At 30.9% G+C, this 23,217-nt stretch overlaps 2 protein-coding genes and 1 long non-coding RNA gene across 3 annotated transcripts in view; 2 read left to right on the top strand and 1 right to left on the bottom strand.

The window, feature by feature from the left end:
- LOC123655835 (phospholipase A1-like) overlaps positions 1–2,351 on the bottom strand; it is a 56,404-nt gene extending 54,053 nt beyond the window's left edge. The window contains exons 1-2 of the mRNA XM_045591588.1: positions 2,288–2,351; positions 401–515 (exon numbers count right to left, since the gene is read on the bottom strand). Coding sequence (XP_045447544.1) covers positions 401–515; positions 2,288–2,351 — 179 coding nt within the window. The remainder of the gene's footprint in view (positions 1–400; positions 516–2,287) is intronic.
- A 4,346-nt stretch (positions 2,352–6,697) lies between these two features.
- Positions 6,698–22,538, top strand: LOC123655833 (sodium/hydrogen exchanger 9B2-like). Its single transcript, XM_045591585.1, has 12 exons — positions 6,698–6,750; positions 8,099–8,124; positions 19,389–19,422; positions 19,732–19,874; positions 20,178–20,409; positions 20,487–20,656; positions 20,744–20,958; positions 21,032–21,203; positions 21,553–21,707; positions 21,777–21,941; positions 22,045–22,228; positions 22,459–22,538. The coding sequence occupies exons 1-12, from the start codon at positions 6,698–6,700 to the stop codon at positions 22,518–22,520; spliced, it is 1,611 nt and encodes a 536-aa protein (XP_045447541.1). The 3' UTR covers positions 22,521–22,538.
- Positions 8,369–17,736, top strand: LOC123655651. The gene is made up of 2 exons (XR_006743440.1): positions 8,369–8,599; positions 17,635–17,736. It is a non-coding gene; the product is annotated as an uncharacterized LOC123655651 (long non-coding RNA).
- Positions 22,539–23,217: the final 679 nt, after the last annotated feature.

Below are 23,217 nucleotides of genomic sequence, written 5' to 3'. Positions count from 1 at the left end.
GAAGAAGAGAAGGATATAAGCTTTCTCGAAAATTTAATATGATAATATTTTTTAATATTAAGAACAATTCGATTTACTCGATACCAATCACCAATTCTATTCAGTTCGCACTGGATAAGTTTCGAGTTTACAGTTGATGATATACATGGTAGAGTTCTGTCCGGTCCATTAAAAATATTAAATAGGTAGAGATAAAATAAAAGTATAAGTGTTTATCGATAATCATTCAACAGTTTTCTTTTAATATTGCTAATGGGAAAGGAGACACCTCCCCGGGATGGGGGCTCGAGATGTTTTAATCCGGCTCTGGTTTTTATACATGGTTGCTACGATTATTCATTATTTGCATGCACTTAATTTATAGTCTAAAATTTTAATTTCAATCTTTTTCGATACTTACGGCGTGAATAAATAAAAATTTATTTCGCTGTCTGGGCATTTCCATTCTCGTTTCATTACACACGTAAAATATCGAAAATCTAGCATCGACATTAAACTGCTATCGGTTTCGGGAACTATTGAATATATGAAAAAAAAAAAATTAGTTTGACTTCTTTGGCTTGATACTTAAACGTCTCATTGTAAGGCAAAAGCATTTTCGAAAGTATAAAAATATATATTTTATATACAATACATCGTTTAAAAAAATAATTAAAAATAACTATTAAAATTTACTTTACTTAAGCTATGTAAAAAAGTAAAGTTCTGTTGGGTTTTTTATATGGTGCTGTTAAATGAATTTTTTGTGTTTGTGTCCTCAATTCACAAGATCAGATAGCAAACTATAGTATTATATACTTGCAATAAAAGAAAAAAAAGAAATGGATGAAAAGCGATGTGGTTTAAAAAATGAGTTAGCTAAATTACAACTAACAGTGTGTAGAGAAAATGACCTAGATTTGTTGCAAAAATATTGGTTGTAATAACACAACAAATTTACGTAAAAACATGCAAATTATTTTCTATTCTCGCGTAGTCGTGGAGCGATCGATTACTTCGATTATATCAATTGATGATCACTCTCCCATCGCCAGCTGTCAAACTAAGCTTTGCTTGTTTACTCAAACCCAATATCTTAGAGCACTTTTATTGAGAAAGGTTAAGAACTAGCAAACCTTATGCTACGAATTAAAAAATTTATAGGTAGTTATAGTTATTTTTTTTTAATATATGTTATACCTATTGCAAAAAAAATGGTTTGTGCAAACGAAAGTATTTTATATAGTCGCTTAGCTATAATTGTATCAAAGTTAGCAGCAAGTGCATTAACTTTCACCATTAGACTTACGGTGTTTAGACGCGTATTCAATCTTTACTTAACTGCGGAAACGTGTACTTTGAGGAATTAAAACTTTTTATATTATTTTGCTGCCCTTAATTTATACTTATCTTTAAAATAAATTGTATATTAAGTATAATAAATATACAAGGTACTCAGGTAAACCCCATCCCCATATTATAAAAAAACTAAGCTAATCGTATTCTTCCCCTCTCGGGTAAATTCAGGCAACGTTATTGTAATGGGTTTCCAAACGAAAAAATGCTGGTACGCTTTTAAAGCCTTTTTAGAGTCACTAAAAAAGACAATTTGAGTTACAGTTTGATGACCTAATAAGTATGATGACCGAGTAAGTGTTACATTGCCATTGTATAACGTTGTATGTGATATTCTTTAAAAAATAATACTTAAACATATTTAGATAAAAATCTTTTATATGTAAAAGTTGCGGCATAACAAAAGAACGTTACCGTTAGAAATGAAACGTTATTTAAATGAACTTTTGCTTTTATTATTTTCTCGTAATGTCAGTAACACTATCTATCTATTTTCACTTCACTTTCCTTAATTTTTATTGCGTATATAATGAAATCATTTATTTAAACGCACAACGTGTTATATATTTTACACAAAACGACGTATGCAAACGTAAATGATGTATGCAAAGATAGGTAATTAATACTACTGATCTTAGACGACCCATAAATTTTTAAAATCAACACAGATCAAAACAAATATATTTATTATCAGAAAATGTCAACCTTTAAGGGATACTCGCGGACATCGACATTAAAAGTCAATGTTTAAATATATTTAACGGTCTCACATATAACCTACACTGATTTTATGATATACACAAAAACACGTCCCCTGATATACGTATAACACCTAGAATTACCACCTATTATGTGGATAAAATGACAAATTATGATGAAATAGATAAAATTCATTAAAGGTTTAAAAATATAAAACGTACATACAACAATAGTATAAAACAATTCAACTTACCAGTTTCAACTAAAACAAAAGCAACGATTAACAGTTTAACAACAGTTGCCACTGTCAATTCCATTATTACACTATTTTGTGTTATTCACAATTATATCAAACTTTCATGAAAATTTTTAAACGACAACACTTAACAAAGATGATTTTCATTTTATTTTGTAGGTGTTAAACTCCTACTTAGATAAACCACTACGCGGTTCACGGCTGTGTTTCGTGTTATGGTGACTCTGCAGTGTTGCGGTGCTTGCTATGATTCGAGAAAGGCTTGGACTTTTCACATTCACTTTGTTCAGACAACATTTTCACATGGCTTTCCTTATAGTCTGTTTCATGTAATCTCTCACATTTCTCATCATTTTTATACAAATCATAATTATGTAATATTATTAAACAATTATTATACAAATGTTATATATAATTATTACAGTTTTTCTCAGTATTTACCAAATCTATTTTTACAAAAGTCACACGCTTGAATATGTCTATTAGCTATACAATACGACATTTACACTATGACCTAAATATAATATAAGTACTATAAAATTCAATTATAATCGACTTATAGATACAATAACTAACAACAGTACCCGTCAATAAATGTTGCACATCGATTTTTGATTTAATTTTGATTCCCTCGATTTATTTAAAAAAAAAATTATATTAACTTGTAAAAACTGTAAAATATTGTCTACTCTTATGGTAAGTTGATGTCAAAGTCCCGTTAAATCCCTTTCTTCTCCTAGACATGAAACTGGAGATATTACCACAATTTTTACAACAAATAATTAACAATGAAAAAGTTTAATGTAAGTAAATCATACATTTATAACACGTTCTAAAATTAAAAATGATTTTATTTAATACAAATAATTCACTTAACAATTTATGATCGATGAAATAACGAAAAATTAAGAGCTTACTGAATAACACTAATCATACTATTTTTAAAAATTTGATTGAAGTATCTCTATCTAGCTGCTAAATTAAAATATAATGGCACGATATTTAAACTAACAGACATATCCGATTTCACCTGTTAGTGCTCAACTCAAAGAGAGTTATCATCGGCATCAAATCACCTGTTTTGAAAAATAAACTAGGTTATTCAAAATCGATAAAAAATACGGTTTTTGACAGTATTTAAAAAATAAGCGAATTCTGTCTTTCAAACAGTTTGACACTAGTTGCTCCTTTGTTTTAAATTTCCATCTTTTTTATACTCTACCAGCCTACCTTATACCTTATAATATATAAGGTAGACTGGTAAAGTATGTACGCCAGCTTAGGTTGAGTCGCTCAAAAGTACATTCTGAGTTTTATGTTATTTTTATTACATATAAAATAATTTAAATCTTATACTGAGGGCTAAAACGGGTAGTGCGTTACTGAATTACAATTAAATAAATACTTCGAATTGGACCGTACTTTTCAAGGAAACTATGCTGAATTTTGGGATAAAAAAATCGAGTTCCGATCTAATAATTAAAATCGTCTGTTGTTTTATGTAAATTAATAGTTTTGACTTGATGCAAGGACAATACACCGAAAAACTGATAGACGCAAATTGTAGTTTAAAAATTGTTGGCAACAGTACCGATTATTATATATAAATATATACATTTTTAAACCCAACAGTCTATGTGAAACTATGCCGTAGATGCGTAAACCAAAGCACGTTCACTGTTAACTTGACTATGGGGTCAAAATTCCTATTAAATTCGACGTTACTATTTTGAATATAAGGTAATTGTGCTAGCTTAACAGATGATCTGACTTTAAGTATTTCCTCTACTTAAATATGACATCCATATCATTTTAATACGAATGAGCGATTCTGGTGGATCAACGCAATATTTTAGTAATTAATAAAATAGTTACTATATTGGAATCTCGACTACCCGGCCCTCTACAGATTCGCGATTACGAGGACTGCCAATTTTTTAAAACAATTTCGACTAGTAGGTACATACACATTTATATATTATTTATATTTTTAACTTTCAAGTGTTTAGTAAAATAAGTTACATTGAGTTTTGTTAATAACTTTCTTTTTTTTGAGTTAATATCTATAAAAACACTTTCTTCATACATTCGATTAATCGAAATTCTAAACGACAAGTTAGTCCGGTTAATCGAGTCTCTATTCTCTACTGCATATCAGTGACATAAAGTCTAAACTGTATATCATAACTAGCTAGCATGAGTGCGTCAATATAAAGTTCTTTAAAAACTGAAAAATAATAATAGTTTAGACGGCGCGTTGGTACAATAGTAGTATACCCACCCACATAGTGACAAATAATTCTATAGTCAATACAAATGTTTGTCGTGATCTGGGCGTTTGTACTTGTACGTTATAATTCATTGTTTCCGGGATCCTGACATTCGCATTTTACAGGGGACGTTAAGTTTAAAACAGTTAATCGATATTTATTTATTTACTAGCTGTGCCCGCGACTTCGTCCGCGTAGAATTTAACAAAAAAGCTATTGTTCAGTTCGAAGAGACATAAAATAAATAATTGTGTTTTCTATTAAACGAAATAACCGACTTCAATTACATTGACAAGTAATACAACGTAAGTAGACGAAAAAAATTAACAAACGCACTAGTCGTCACTACGATCTTCGAGGGTTCTCTTCGATTTCTCCGGGATTCCATCATCAAGATCCTGGTTTTCCTTATCATAATACTACCCTTGGAATATCTCCTTTCCAACCAAAAAAGAATTATCAAAATCGGTTCATAGTTGTCCCCGAAGATACATATATATATATATATATATATATATATATATATATATATATATATATATATATAAATCTTTTATAATAAGATTGTTAGATGGTAGATGTGGACGGTAGATGTGGACTCATATACTTTTGTCATTTTTAACCGACTTCCAAAAAAGGAGGAGGTTCTCAATTCGACTGTATTTTTTTTTTATGTATCAGAACTTTTGACCGGGTGGACCGATTTCGACAATTTTTTTTTAATCGAAAGGTGGTGTGTGTCAATTGGTCCCATTTAAATTTATTTGAGATCTAACAACTACTTTTCGAGTTATATCTAATAATGCGTTTTTACTTGACGCTTTTTTCGTCGACCTACGTTGTATTATACCGCATAACTTTCTAATGGATATACCGATTTGGATATTTTTTTTTTTTGTTAGAAAGGGGATATCTCTAGTTTAGTACCATGATAAGGAAACCAGGATGTGATGATGGGATCCTAGAGAAATTGAGGAAAACTCTCGAAAATCCGCAATAACTTTTTACTGGGGGTTTCGATTTTGATAATTTTTAATTTAATGAAAAGCTGATGTTCATCATGTGGTCACATTTAAATTTTGTCGAGATCTGATAACTACTTTTTGAGTAATCTTTGATAACGCGTAGTTATATTATACCGCATAACTTTCTACTGGATGTACCGATTTTGATAATTCTTTTTTTGTTGAAAAGGAGATATCCCTAGTTTAGTACCGTGATAAGGAAACCAAGATCTGATGAAAGGATATCAAAGACATCGAGGGAAACTCTTGAAAATCCGCAATAACTTTTTACTGGGTGTACCGATTTTGATAATTCTTTTTTGTTGGAAAGAAGATATTCCTAGTTCAGTACCATGATAAGGAAACCAGGATCTGATGATGGAATTCCAGAGAAATCGAGGGAAATTCTCGAAAAGCCGCAATAAATTTTTACTGGGTGTACCGATTTTAATAATTTTTAATTTAATCGAAAGCCGATGTTTGTCATGTGGTCACATATGAATTTTATTGAGATCTGATAACTACTTTTTGAGTAATCTTTGATAACGCGTAGTTACTTGACTATGTTTTCGTCGATCTACGTTTTATTACTCGTCGATGTAATTAAAGTCGGTTTTTTTTTCGTTTGTGAGCAAACACAATAATTATTAACACTAAATTATTTTTGGGGGGGGGGGGAAATCTAAAACGTATATTGAAAAAAAGTATTTTACTCTACAAAATAAAATACTCTACGTATATGATGAACCTAGCCCATTTAGTTCACGAATGAGAATTTTTTGTAACCTTTTTTTTCTTCTCCTGTAAAATCACGATTTTCTACTAATATCACTAATATGTGCGTAATAAATGTAACAAATTTAATTAATAACTAAATATATTCTAAAAATTATATTATATTATTTTATTTACTGTATTATAATTATATGTTATTATAATAAAAAAGAATCAAACAGTAGTAAGTAAATACCTATGAATACTAAGAACGTCGCATCGCAGTGAATAACTATTAGTTTATAATCTCTGTGATTTCTCTTCCATCGAGATGCGACATCGATATGACCAGTTCCACCGGTTGATAATAAAGTTTATCTAATACATAAGATAAACATTATCAGCAGAAGGTAAGTTAAATGAGTGTAAAGGTTACTGATAAGACTGTTACCGCTGACGCATACCGCTATAAGTAGGTACCTACCTACCTGTAATAGATAGCTTTTTTTATTTATTTTTATTTATTAAAATTTTATTGCACACAAAAAATATACAATCTAGAAATATTATTTACAAACAAATAAGTACCCAAAGGCGGCCTCATCGCGTATAGCAATTGCTATCAGGCAATCTTAATGATAATATCTAGTTTAGGAAAAAATGTCGAGAATAGTGCGTAAACAACAATGCCATATTATTAAAAGGGGCAATAACCTAAAGGCATAGATCTAGTAAAAGTTTTTTTACTTTATCTATGCCTAAAGGTATGTTTATTAGTTTTGTGAATTTGTCATAAACCATAAATGTGTAAAATGAAATGTGTGTACCGTGTGGCTACGGTACTAAAGAATATGGCCACCCTCTCTCTTCCCGTGGGTGTCGTAAGAGGCGACTGAGGGATAATACGGTTCCGCTACCACCTTGGAACGCTGGCTTTGAAATACACAGGCCGAAAACGGGCAGCAGCGTCTTCGGTGCGACAAAGCCAGCCCTGCGGTCACCAACCCGCCTGCCCAGCGTGGTGACTATGGGCAAAACACATGAGTTCACGTTATTTTTGGCGTAAATTTGTGGAGGCCTATGTCCAGCAGTGGACTCTATAGGCTGTAATGATCATAAATGTGTATTTGAAGCTTCTTGTTCTATTAAAATTTGTCTTGGGCTTCCTATTAGAATTCGTGGCAAAGAAAATATACTTAATAAGCGAGTATATTTCGAAAGAAAATCTAAGATATTATGTGTATTCGCTAATACACAACAGAGACGCGAATTCTTATTCAATATAATTGGCGCAGTGGTCACAGCGACTAGCTGTAACGCTAACGGCGCGGGTTCAACCCCACTTGGGACAATTGTCGCAATAGACCCTATAAATGTCAACATTTATACTGTGTCATAGACGCGAGCATGCACGCGAGCGTAAAAATGGTCTTTATTATTGACGTTACTATTACATTACAAGGCAGAATATAGCCTATAAAAGCAAAATTGTGCATTTTTAATTTCTATAAAAACCTAACAGTAACAGTATATAAGTAAACAGTATCTTTTATGATATGTATTGTTTTATTTCGGAAAAATTAACATTGAATCCGTTTTGATTTTAATGAGTACGTCTCTTTCTACTACGTCTACACACGGTACGGTCTTTACCGCCGTTCGCACTGCCATCTTGTGGAACAGGATGCATTTCGCAGCGCCAGCTTGTGGCAGAGTAAACGATCACGACCGTTGAACGTTCCACTAACGTGAAAAACGAAGCGGGCGTCGTGGGGGAATTGTATAAATGGATTGCATATTTGGGCGCTGTCAAATGTCAGATCAACTGTGTCCTCGCAATATGACGGTATGTTAAAAGCATGCAGCTGTGCGGGTTGTGAGTGAATATTTCGCATAGATTAGAATAAAACTTAATTCAACATAGATTCCCGGGAATTTATCGTTGCATTTTTACAGAATTGAATGAGAGAACAATCAATTTGACATTGACAGTTGTTTTTTTAAAATTCCCGCCACGTTTTGATGAAAGCCAATGGAACGATAGAATGGGCTTTGCGGGCATTGCGGACGCTTAGTGGAACGCGGCCTTGATTCTCTTTGTTTGACACGTAATGATGAACTAATGAATTCTACTTGAACTGTTTAGTTCTGTGAAACAAAATCAAAAGATTTTAATTAAATATATAAAATATAAAGAATTTTTATCATAGTCTAATTTGTATTAATGTGATATAATCGGTCCGAAGTTAGTCAATAGATGAAAGTAAATAAAAAAGATAGCAATTGAGAAATTAGATTTTTAAGTTACGAAATATTTTTCAGTAAGTACTGACCTAAATCATACAGTTTTGTGGTTTCCATAAGCTAGAATTATCATTTTAAGCTACAAAGTTATTACGATCTAAGTTTAACTATTTAGGTAGGTATTTCAATATAAAGTAAATTACACAATATTAACTAAAATAAAAATTTTATTGTCTTACTATAGTTCTATAAATATAAACGCTTAATGAAGAGGAATATTGTAAAATGGGTTTTTTTCTTTATAGTTCTGTATTAATTTATTAATTATTAATATAGTTTTTTTTACATTACTCAGAGCACGACGAGCCCTTTGATCCATTGTCCTTTGTCAGTGCTGCCAGGTATAAAACTTTTCACAATGAGCAATAATAACTAATAAGAAAGCAGCAAATGTGATTTATTAAAAAAAGTGATTTATTTAATGTTTAGTATATTAGTGTCTTAACTCTTTTTTTCCATTAGACATATTAATATTTTAAACCAATAGGTGCAAAAATCCCATATTTAAATATTTTTGTCCTATCTCCTTTTTCTTGAAATCACATAACTAGTCGGCATGAATTTAATTAATTGCACTTAAAATATATTATAGAATCAACATAATAATAAGATTTAGGACAAAGGTGGACTTATCTCTAAAAGAGATTTTTTCATTCAATCCACAGTCATGAGTAAGTATTATTAAATTAAATATTATTATATTTATAAAAATCGTGTATTATAGAAGTAATGAATAAATACATTGTAAAAATTGGACGTTAAATTAGTATATTCGCTGTTTATTTTCAAAGAAAAGAAAAATAAATTTATAGTGTAATATTATGCCTGCCCAGCGTGGTGACTATGGGCAAAACACAGGAGTTCACGCCATTTTTGGCGCGAACTTGTGGAGGCCTATGTCCAGCAGTGGACTGTATTAGGCTGAAGTGAGTGAGTGAATTAAGGTATGTGCAATGGGATAAAATTTTAATTTATTGAAATTACACAAAAATTCACTTATTATTCTCCTTCGTGTGTTCTCCATCTAGTCTCCATCCCACGTGACATTGGCGAAATGATATCTGTCAAACTCACACAAATAAAGCCACTAAGCAAAGAATTGAACTGAAATTACACAAATGGCTAATACGAGTATATATAGTCTAATACTCTTATCTCTTTGTATTCAACGACGAACATTTATACAAAGGGATGGGTAAAGGGGAAGCTGGAAAAACATCACGAAACATCACAAGGAGGGAGGGGAGATACATTGAAATAGCACGTGTATTAATTTTTGTGGATTTCTAAACAAAAAAAAAACAACCAACAACATAGATGCCTGTCTAGAATTTGTATCAAAATGTTTAATTTTTCAAAATTTAATCAGATTATAGATATCTTTAAAGACAATATTCTGAGAATTGCAACACATTTGCAGAAAAAAAATACACGTGATTTCTGGGTAGGGAAAGTTAGTTTATAATATCTCAGTGTGGGGGGGTCAGAGAGTTGTTAAAAAACATCACATGATTAATGACGTAAAAAACTGGTTTATTTTTTAAATCAGCTACGATATTTTTAAATGCACGACATTAAAAAAAAATTCGTGCGTACAAAGTACACATGTCAAGTGTAAAACTTATTCGCCAAACTAATTCAAAAAAAAACTAATTTAAAAAAATGCGTATGTACAAAGTACACATGTCAGAAGTGAAATTTCTTTGGCAAACTTCTTTAGCTCCATCTAACTTATATCTCCCTCTCAACTTCCGTTCGCCTCGCCCGATCACACTTTTCGTAACACTCTCGTGTCGTCGTTTGTCCCGGCTAATCTTTGGAACAGCTGAACCGATTTTTATAGGACTTTCACTGGAAGATAGAGGAGGTTGTGGAGCAACATACCTCTAAATTTTCTTTTATCCCGAAATTTCCCAAAAAATCGAGATCACTAGAGATAAATAGAGAAAATCGTGATTTATAGGTAGATATGTAATAACTAAACACTCTTCTATATAATACGACAATTATTGCGATCAAAAAGAAAAAAATTAAAATAGCTAACTAATTTTTTTTACCAAATAATTTACTTTGTTTTAATGTCTTTATAGTTTTTTTTTATTTATGGTAAATTAAAAACCATTTTAAATGTTTGTCTGTATGTTTGTTTATATGTATGTCATCTGTCTCTGGAACGACTTAAATAAAATTAAGTAGGTCAGATGGCAACATAGCAGGTATACTTTTAATTTGTTAATAATTTTATTAAATTTGATTTTTAACTTTCTACAATTCATTAGACAATTAACAGAGGTTGCTCATTATGCGCATCTGTCTTGCAAAAATCGGCAGAGGAGTAAAAGACCACCAATCATGTTTACTTATTATTTACTAAATTACTTTGATTCTTTTCATTTACAACTAGCTGTCCGGTGTTGGTGTATATATATTTATTTATTTTAGTATTTAAACCTTCCATAGGCCTTAAATAATATACAAAAAAAATACGAGCCATTCTCGAGTTATATTATCAACATTCGTTTTTCTGTATATAGATATAACGCAGCAACTAAAAATTGTTGTTTTCAGTGGCACACAATTTATTTACATTGCCATTATAAGAATCACGTGTTCTTTTACAGTTCTAATAACATAATGTCATACATAATACATAACAGCGTATAGAATCCTTTTACTACATACTAAAATGAACTGTATTGCTACGTGATACAGTTAAAGCATCTAGTAAAGCAAGTACGCAGTCTTGTTGACTTTTGATTTCTTAGCTAATATGGCCATTTTACGATGGTCATAAGAAATCACAGTATCAATGTATATTTCAGTCTAATAAAGAGTATATACGTAAGCAATAATTGACATAATTTGTATTGTGTTTTAAATATTTTTTATTTTTTTTTTTTTTTTTTTTTTTTTTTTTTTTTTTATTGATTTTAGGGACTTTTGTCCTACAAGGACATGCCAGTCCCATTATAACTTTTACAAAATAATCGGAACACGCACAAAAAACTTAAACAAAAATACCTCAATTACTAAAATCTAGTTACATAAATCAAACAAAGGATAATTTATAAAAATCAAAAATCATTCTAGCAGATTCTGATAAGGGATCCGCTAGAATACTTTGCACTGCCCCAACATCGAACGAACAAAGTTTTAAGTTCCTAAACAATACTTGTCTCTGAGTCTGCAATTTGATACATTCCATCAACAAGTGATATAAATCTTCTTTAGTTCCACATGTATCACAATTAGGAGAGCCAATTTTTTTCATAAGGAATCCAAAACTTTTTGATGGAATATGTCCCGACCTAAGACGATGAGCTATTATAATATAAGATCTATTTATTTTGTAATTGTTAAACCAGGGCACGGGAGGAGGCTGACTTTGAATCGTGCGATACCAAATTCCTTTAATTTTGGAAATTTCATCGAAATGTTCTTTCCAAATACCATAAATATCTTTTTTGTATTTAACTAGAACTTCTGAATGATCTGGTAGTATATCAATTTCTTTTCCTGACTTTATCCCTTCCTTAGCTAATCGGTCAGCCTCCTCATTTCCACTGATGCCGATATGGGACGGCACCCATTGTAAAATTACATTGACATTAATATATTGAAATTGGTACAATTTGCTTATTATATTATAGGCTATAGGTAAACCTCTTTTCCCTAAACTACACCCTTTAAGATGTTGCAATGCACTTCTACTGTCTGTCAATATAACAACATTTTGAAAGTCAAAGTTCTGAACATAAGTTAGAGCTTCTGAAATAGCAATCAGTTCTATTGACATCGTAGACAAATAATCCGTTTTTATTTTTATTTTTTCTTTAAAATTTGTTATTGGAACATAAAATGCAGCCCCGGACCCGTTATCACATTTCGATCCATCAGTGAAAATTCTAATAAAATCTTTATATAATACATTTATCTCTTCTAGAACATTACATTTAATCGTGTTTACTTCATAAGACTTTTTCGACTTAATTACACTAAGAAGATTACATCTAATACAAATTTGCGTATTTATTCTAGAAATCCACGTATCCAATGAAAACATTTTAAGAGGGTTACTACTAGCCACATTGTTCTCTTTTGTTTCTAAATAAGTGGAAGCTAACAACGATTTTCTTTTGTTATGCCAATAACTATTAGAACTTAATATACTTAGTTCATTTAAAAGATCTATTGTAAAATTGTTTGAGTGAGATTGTAGTTTTAAACAATGCTTTTTAGCCAAAAATTGCCTCCTAATAAATAATGGAGGAATACTTAATTCACTCTCCATAACATGTATGGGGGTACTTTTAATAAAGCCACCTATTATTCTGAGACATTGGTTTTGCACTTTATCAAGCTTTAACAAATTTGTTTTAGCACTATTATCGTAAATATAACTGCCATAGTCTATTCTAGAACGTATTTGACATATGTATATTTTACGTAAGTGATTAGGGTGCATACCCCAACCCGAGCCAGCTAAAACTTTCATAATATTAAGAAATTTAGACACTCTATTAACAATTTCACTTATGTGTTTTGTCCATCGAAGTGATCTGTCCAACCAAAAGCCCAAATATTTTAAATTTTTTACTTGTTGTAACTGAATTCCTTGTACTTTTAATGATAAAATTTGTCGCTTATGACCTCTGCTAAAAAGACACATTTTTGATTTTAATGGAGAGATTTCTAATCCTAGCTCATTTAAAATACACATAACTGAATTTAACATATTTTGCATATTATCTTGACAGGTTAATAAATTATTAGAACTCATGTACAAAACAAAATCATCCGCGTATTGAGAAAGAGCGATATTATTAGTAACTAAAGATAACTGACTAATTTTATAAGTGACAATATTAAATACAAGAGATGATATCGGATCACCTTGCGCTAGCCCTTTACTTGTCCACCTTACTAATTCCTTATTTCCTGATTCCATTTGAATCTTTAGTTTTCTTTTGCTTAAAAATAACCAAAGATATTTACATATTTTAGCCCCGATCTCTAATTCGTTCAAAATTTTAACTGATTCATATACTGACACATTATTATACGCATTTTCAATGTCGATAAAGCAAGCTAATGTAGGAATACTTTTTGAAAAACCGATTTGGATATGAGACACCAACTTAGTCAAGCAATCTAAACACGACTGACCTCGTCGAAAACCATAAGTAAAAGGTGATAAAATTTTATTTTTTTCTACAAACCACTCTAATCGTTTTGCAATCATAATATGGAATACTTTACAAACACATGACATGAGCGAAATAGGTCTAAATTTTGGTTCTACATAAGTAGAATCTCCCTTAGGGATTGGTAAAATTTCGATATTTCGCCATTGGTCTGGAATAATACCAGAAGAAAAGATAGAATTAAAGATAGCTAACAAAAATTCTTTACCGATATCTGGAAGATTGTAAATCATTGAAAATGAAATATTATCTTCACCCGGGGTGGTATCTTTTTTCTTAAGGCAATTATTTAACTCATGAATAGTAAAATCAGATTCCAAGCAATGGTTGGTTGAACTAAAATTGGGAGACAATTGCAAAGCTGAGTCAGGGGCAAGAGAACACAGTAACTCTTCTTTTTTTTCATCGGAAGAATGAAAACTTTTTTGATATTTTAAGCCTTTAACCCAACACATACGTTGCCACATATTTGTTACAGTTACTTTTTCATCTATGTCACTACAAAATTTTTGCCAGTTACGTCTTTTAGCTTTTTTTATTAACGTTTGACACTCATTAACCTTATTTTTAACTATAATCAGATTGTCTGGGGTAGGATTTCTTCTAAATTGGCTTAAAGCCAATCTACGCTCTGCTACTGCTTTAGACAAAGAAACGTTCCAATATGGCCTAGGAGTAAATTTTTGTAAAGGATCAGTACAAATCTTTGACTTAGGAATATATTTATCAGCAGCCTTGTTCATTTCAGTTTCAAAGAAATTATACATAGCTTGGACGTCATTACCTATAAATGTATGTAAGCAATTATTAAATTTTTGCTTAAGGTTTAACCTATATGAGTTCCAATCAGCTAACTTAAGTCTTCTTTTCTGAACAAAATGCAAAGAATCGCTATAGTTTATATTAAAATTAATTATTAAATGGTCACTACCTAAATTTTCACTGCTTACATCCCAATTAAAATGTATTGCAATATCAGTAGACACAAAGGTGATATCTGGAGAGGATTGTTGAAAAACTCCATTAACCAATTTAATTCGTGTCGGTTTTCCATTATTAATTGATATAAAACTGTTATCTAATGAAGAGTCAAAAAGTTGTGTTCCTCTTCTGTCGCTTCTATTAGACCAATTGCTATGATGGCCATTAAAGTCTCCTGCTATAATAGATCTACCATTAAATTTAGAAAAAATACTATCCCAGTCGTTTTGCGTAGTCTGTACGCTCGATGGACAATACACAGAACATACATTCCGTAACATCTTACAATTTAAAACCTTTAAATTAATTAATTCTATACCCGTATTATTTACCCTCAGATGTTCAGGTAGAACTCGAATAGTTTTATGTACAACAATTGCTACTCCCCCATATGAGTCTGACCTGTCATTTCGATAAATATTATAATCTCTAATTGATAAAGTCGAAGCTTTGTTAAGCCACGTTTCACTAATTATAGCTATGTGAATTTTATTTTGAATTAACAAAGTGTCAAAACTAGCTATCTTAGGGCAAAGACTTTGTGCATTCCATTGCATAAAATTAATTCTTAAACTTACCAAACTATTATCCATTAATAAGATCTAGTAACCTACTGAATATACCCTCACTTTGAAAGAAATTAATTACTATTTTTTTAAACTCTGTAATCAAAATTTTTACACAAACATAAACCTTTTCTTCCCATTTTTGTTCAGAACTAAAAATTACATTTTTAATCTTACGCCAAATTTGTTTAAACTTTACATCTTTAAATAATTTTCTTATATCTAATTTATTTTCTTCTTCTTCATGTGTCTTCTCTGAGCAACTGTCGTTATGTATTTCATTTTCTGTCACGCGTTGAATATCCAATAAGCTCCTATGTGAATCTTGTTTTGTATTTTTTTTCTTTTTCTTCGTTTTTTGTGTACTTGATTTTTTTTCTACATAGTCTTCTTTTTCATTATCACTTTCACGTGAAGAACAATCTATTTCTATCAAAGCCTCACTCGCAACTTTTGAACTGTACAGATTTTTATTGTATATTTCTGTTTGACTGTTAAGCACATTTATCTTTTCTTTTGGACTATACTTAGGATCCGGTATTAGAGTATTTGAATGATTTTCTTGCAAATATATCTCCAATGCTTTTCTGTATGTTACATTACTTTCACTCATGATTACTCTAATTTTTTTTTCCTTGACAAACATAGGACAATTTTTGTCTAGCACAAAATGTGGACCTTTACAATTAAGACATTTCAATTCTTTCGTTTCACAGTTGTCATGATTCCCTCCACATTTTGGACAAATAATCTTTCTAGTAGGACAAAATCTTAAGAAATGACCGAATTTCCAACAGCCTGAGCATTGACTAACCGGGAACAAAAACGGTTCGACCTTGAATCTAACACCATATCCTTTTACATATGTAGGTAGTGTATTTCCTTTAAAAGAAATGCGGCAAGCTTCACTATTTATCCATTTCCCGTCATAATCTACGCGCTTAAGTCTTTTAACAGCGATGATTTCATATTCTGAAGTTAAATTCTCCAATATCTCTTTGTCGTCAAGTTCTAGATCAACTCCCTTTACTACACCGTAAGTATATCTATTTTCCATAGTCATCATACACTTAAACCCTAAATCTACCATTTTTGTACATTTTAGGAGTTTATCAGCACTATCAGCTGAATTAAACTGAATTAATACTTTATATGGGCCTTTATACTTAATTTTAACAATATTTTGAATATCTTCATCCCTCAGTAGCTTCGCCATCGCAAATTGCTTGGGTAACATTTTTAAAGATGTCATAGATACTTCATGTTTATCATGTATTATTTCGTAATCAATTTGTGAATTTTCATTTTGAGTAGACATTGAATCACTTACTATGCGATATTTTACTTTCCTCCTCGTGACAGTAATAAACTCGTTGTTGTTGTTAATATTTTCATCGCTGCTTTCATGTGGTCTCTTTTCCACCCGTTGTTCACAGTTCAAAATATTTTTTGTACCTTCCTCTGACAAATTTAATATCTCACTATTGTTTTCAAATAACATATCGTCATCTTTTTCCTCTTCATCACAATTAAATTCACTCATCGTAACGTGTTATAAAATTTATGTGGGTAGACTGACAATAATTGGTCAAAGCGTAAGCGGCACGTCCGATCACCGTGGTGACGCAGTCACGACTCCCCAAATATTTTATATGTTTGTGGTTTTTAAACACAAGATGTGATATATTGACCTTGAAGTATCTGTTTTATCTCAGTTCAATCTCAGTTTATGAGAAGTGTCTACTCTAAATTGATTCCATAATATAGAGAATGTAGGTAATAAAATTACTTTAATTAATTAGATTTTAATTAATAACCTTCAAAGCTATTATTATAATTACAATCAAATTACTTTTTAGAATGTGTAGCTAATTCTCATCAATATAAAAAAGTGTGCCTTGTCTAATATTTCTATAACCTCAATAAAAAAGGTAATCTTTTTTTTATTTGTTTCACTGTAGTAAACTTTCTCTAAATTTAATAAAAATTAATAGTAAAAAATTATATTTGATTTGGTCCTATAAAAATTCGTATATAATAATAAAGCACATTTTTAATTAAATTTTAATAAAATATAAGTATAGATAGAGATCAAAGTATAAAGTTACGTATGTTTTCACGAAGTTTTGATAGGAAGAACATTTTAGTTGCCATCGCTTTTTGGTATACAAAATCTTATTTTTGTTTATTCAAGAGTCATATTCTCTATAAAGGTATATAAAATTCTCGTGTCACAATGTTAGTTACAATACTCCTCCGAAATGGCTGGACCGATTTTTATGAATTTTTGTGTGCATATAGGGTAGGTCTGAGCATCGGCCAACATCATGTTAAATATCAAAGGATAATATTTGTTCAATGCTTCAGGGGAACACATTTATTGTAAGAATTTTGTCATGGAGTCAAAGACACGCACAGGTTAGTTCAGCTTAAAAAATGTGATGTGATTGTTTGCTTATGTTTGGGCGTGCGTGCGTGTGCATGTGTATTTGTGTGTGTGTGTGTGTGTTTTGTCTAAAATTTTTGTAAATACTTTTGTGGCCTAACATTTCATTGTATATATACATTGTTGTGTTATAGGTGTTCGCGTGTATACATTTATAGGTAACAACAATTAATTTGTTTATTATGAAAACAGGTAATAGAGACGTCAATAAAAGTAGTCATTTCTAAATATATTGTAAACGAGTAAAATTAAAATTTTGTTGATAAAATACATTGAAAATATAGCTGGAAACTTAAAAGAAAAGAAGATCATATCTCAATAAAATTTCAATGTAACCACACGATAAACATCGGCTTTCGGTTAAATTAAATTTTATCAAAATCGGTACACCTAGTAAAAATTTATTGCGGATTTTCGAGAGTTTCCCTCGATTTCTTTGGGATCCTATTATCAGATCCTGGTTTCCTTATCATGGTACATGGTATGGTAAACTAGGAATATCTCCTTTCCATCAAAAAAAGAATTATCCAAATCGGTACATCCAGTAGAAAGTTATGTGGTATAATACAACGTAGGTCGACGAAAAAAGCGTCAAGTAAAAACGCATTATTAGATATAACTCGAAAAGTAATTGTTAGATCTCAAATAAATTTAAATGGGACCAATTGACACACACCACCTTTCAATTAAAAAAAAAATTGTCGAAATCGGTCCACCCGGTCAAAAGTTCTGATGTAACATACATAAAAAAAAATACAGTCGAATACCTCGAGAACCTCCTCCTTTTTTGGAAATCGGTTAAAAAGTATATTATATATATATATATATATATATATATATATATATATATATATATATATATATATATATATATATATATATATATATACGGTCGAATTGAGTAATCCCCTCCTTTTTTGAAGTCGGTTAAAAAGTAAAAAAAATTATATAATATGTGTAAGATTTAACACCTTTTCAAAAATTAAACTTACATATGTAGGTATTCTGCTTGAAATATTTTTCATCTTTTTTTAAAATTACTTACCAAATAAAATTGAAGTGAAATATTGCTTTAAAAGAAAGACATAATTTTTTTTTCAAACAAGCGTCCGGCCCACCTGATGGTAAGCGGTTACTTTAGTCTATATACTAATTTTGTATTAAAACACAGTTTACATATTATTTTTCAAAAGAGTAACTGCGGAGTTTCTTGCCGATTCCTCTCTGCAGAATCTACATTCCGAATCAGTGGTAGCTTAACTTTTACAAAAATAATAATATATTTTAAAGTTTTATTTTGTAAAATGACGATTCGAAAGTGCTCTTGGGGCCTATTTGAATAAAGCTGTTTTTGATTTGATTTCAACGCCTGAAATACTAGAAACATCGGAAGCCCGTTGCCGACCCTACTCTTGTCCCTCGCCAGGAACTCTGGCTACCTTACTCACGACAGAATCTTCTTTACACCACAGAAGCTGTAGTCTTCTGTACGTTTGAGGTACTTTATAAATCTCTATCTAAAAATATGTATATAGAAAATGAGCTATAGAACAATAAACTATATTACATTATAGGTCAAATTTTATTCAACAGAAAATTTTATTTACAGATGAAAATAGCCATGAAAAAAATACGCCAACTCCGTGAGTATTTATGTTCTTTAGTTTATTTTATAGCAAAAAAAAAACTCCTTTGTACCATAAATTCACGACCACTAAAACTTGGATTCATGAATTATTCATAAAAATGTAAATATGAGATTAAAGAAAGTAAAGCGTCTAAGGCATATAGTTATGTTTTTATATGCTTACCGTCTCTACTTTTAAAGAATAATTTTGTTTTTGTTAATTCTTATTAAAACGATTAAAATTGATTTCATATACATAGTCATCATAGTAACATTAAATATATATAGTCATAATGAACAAAAATCATAGTATCAATTTTTGTAGATGGTGGTATAAATTTTGCTTACAATGCCACCAAGCGGATCCAACGCCGTCGTGGCAACCTTCATGGTGGGACAAACTGTTTCCTTTTCCGATTTTTCCTACTTACAGACAATCCGCTCAGCGACTGTGTATAATTTTTTTCTGTAAGTTTCTTTCATTATAATAATGAATATATAACCATTCATATAGTATATAAAATTAACGAATATATTAATTTTAAGCCATTAAAGCTTAATAAAGTTTTAAGTAAACTTCACTATTCCTAAATAACCTAGCGTGCATTTTAAATCATGCATACCTAACATAGTTTTTAAAATACATAAAATATTACTTGAAAATACTTGAATAATCTAAACCATTCTGAACCATATTGTAAGTTTTTAAAATACATAAAATATTACTTGAAAATACTTGAATAATCTAAACCATTCTGAACCATATTGTAGTCTTACTCGTCTGGGGTATTTTATACGCTGAAATGGGCGAAACTGTGAGCTTAAACAGCGAGTTGTTAAGTATGACAATTCTAGTGATAGCCGCGTACTTAATTGGATGGATTTGGTTAAAAGTAACAACACTACCTGCCCTCATTGGAATGTTACTTACTGGAATACTATGCAAAAACTTAAATTTAGTCCATATGACTGATGATTATCGAAAACTTAATCAAGATCTCAGGTAAAATAAAAAGAACATTACATTGTCATAAGACAAAATTCACTCGAACACTTTGTAACTCAAAATTACTATTGCAGGAAAGTTGCTTTAGTAATCATTTTAACTAGAGCTGGTCTCGGTCTTGACGCTGGTGTACTTAAAAAACATTATGTAGCAGTTTTACAACTTGGTCTTATACCTTGGGTAGTCGAATGCTTAGCTATTGCTGTTACCACTTACTTTTTATTAGGGTTACCGTGGATGTGGGGTGAGTTACTTATTGATTACAATATATTTTAGTTCTTTTGTGATCTATATTTTGTATACTTAATTGTATAAATATCTTCGATTACAGCATTTTTATTGGGTTCGATGATAGCTTCGGTTTCACCGGCTGTAGTGGTGCCATGTTTGTTTAGGTTGCGCGACGCTGGTTATGGTGTCTCTAAAGGAATACCTACATTGTTGTTGGCTGCAGCTGCCATAGATGATTCTGTTAGTGTTGCGGTATTTTCAATCATACTTAATGCAATGTTCTCAACCGGCTCAATGACTTTCAATATTATAAAGGTTTGTACAAGTTTTAATTAGAATATAAGTACGTAAAAGTTTCTTGTAATATAGGTTAATACGTTTATTTCAGGGTCCGCTTTCAATAGTAGTCGGTGTGGTTCTTGGATCACTTTGGGGCGCTTTAACGTCTATTCTTCCGGAAAGAGGAGATATATACGTAGTTCCTTTAAGATTTCTAGCTCTGTTTTTGGGTGGTTTGTTTTCATTATTCATATCGAATTTGATTGGATGGAGCGGTGCAGGTAGTTTTTTATTACTTTTAAATTGACTATTTGTAATATTTTATGTACTGTCTATAACTACGACTTCATTTGCACATTTTGACTTTTATCATCTTCTTCAAGACGACCGTACTTAATTACGGGGTAAAAAGTATCCAGTGTCCTTGCTTGTAGTCGGAAAATAAATCGTAGTTTCGTTTATTATTAATTATTTTAATTTTTACAGAAATTTTTTGTTTGATGCAGAAACAGGTAGAAAACAAGGAAAAAATACAGCTTTGCTCCAAATTTTTTTCAAATATGTTAAATATATAGAATTGGTCCTGTGATAGTTTTGTTATATTAAGAGATAATATTTTGTTATTTTTAGGTCCTTTAGCAATAGTATCATCTGGTTTTGTTGCTGCATACTACTGGGAGAAGCAAGGTTGGCCTGTTAATAAAAACCCAGTTAGCAACATCTTTAGGATTCTTTGGATATTTTTTGAACCAATACTTTTTGCATTTACTGGTGCTCAAGTTACAGTATGTTAGAACTTCATTAGTATTAAAAGTTAACATTAGTTTCTTTGTTGATTTTTTTTTTTTTTTTAGGTTAGTGCCTTAGATCCTCAAGTTATAGGAATGGGCGCAATATGTCTTGTGTCATGTCTCATATTACGTGTAATTGTAACGTTTTTTGTGAGTTTTGGTTGTGGACTCAATAGCAAAGAAAAACTCTTTATTGGCCTAACTTGGTTAGCTAAAGCCACAGTTCAGGTTTGTATGAGGGAAGCAACAATCTTATGAGATAATAAAATAACGCGTAAATGCAAAATGCTTGCATATGTAATAAAATTATTGAATAATTTTTATTTAACAGGCAGCGTTGGGTCCAGCAGCGTTAGATTTAGTTCATAATGGTCAGACAGCTGGAAATCCAGTAATGGATGAAGAGCGATATGCGAAAGCAATCCTTGCCATAAGTGTCCTCAGTGTAGTAATATCTGCTCCAATTGGTGCCATTCTTATAGCACTAACCGGACCTCGCTTACTCTTTCGTGATTGTAAGTATAGTCTGTTTATCTGTAATTACTTTCCAACATTTATTATGTATTTTGAGAAAATCTGATCATTAAGCAGTCACAGAATTGGGTACTATAGAGTTCTATAACTAAATGTTTACCCACTGTGTTCAATGAAGTGTTGGTAATTTTAATTGAGTCAGCTTGGAAATATTGAGGGATAAGAATATTTATAAAACGATGTTATTTATAACTTTTTTCTTTTATTTCAGCCCTAACTAATGACACGCCTATCGATTACGAAAGTAATGTGGATAGAAATACATCATTATAATAAACACAAATGAAAGTTTTTTTCTTTAATTTTTACTACTTATTTTTAAACTTTTAAATAATTTGACGTGAATAATATTATACACTGTTTACTAATAATGCGTTTTTATAAATAAAAATACCTTTGCAGCTAAATTTTAATTAGGTAATAAATTTGTCAACAATTATTATATTATCACATATTGTATTTTAATGTCGAAAGTGAATCACATTTCACATTTTTTTAAGTAAAACTTTTTTACGCACGCTTGACTTGTGGAATAATCCGGTGAATGCGGCAAACGGAAGTTGAGAGGAAGATATAAGTTAGTGAAGATAGCAAGAGAAAGAGTTACGTTTCTTAAATTTTACTTCAGTTGTGTGTTCTAAAGTACGCATGGCTTGGGTGGTAAGCTGGTGAATGTGTGAAGAGAGCGTTACGAAAAGTGTGATCGGACAAGGCAAAAAGAGCAAGAGAGAGAGGTTCTAGCAAACATTTTCTTTTTCTCTTTCTCTCATAGCCAGCTACGTTTCGTCTAAGACACAGTGCAGGCTTATTGTGCAAGCCTATTGCTAAAAAAACTTTACTTCAGTCGTGTGGTCTAAGTCTGTCGCGCCTATTATAAGAGGTGAATTAATATTTATATATATACAGGATTACAGGAAAAGTCGACCTAGATCCGTTAAGGGCGTGTAGTACACACCATTTCTGAATGATT

Source organism: Melitaea cinxia, chromosome 8 (genome assembly GCF_905220565.1).
Source record: "Melitaea cinxia chromosome 8, ilMelCinx1.1, whole genome shotgun sequence".
NCBI lineage: Eukaryota > Metazoa > Arthropoda > Insecta > Lepidoptera > Nymphalidae > Melitaea > Melitaea cinxia.
This window is presented reverse-complemented; position numbering and strand designations above follow the sequence as displayed.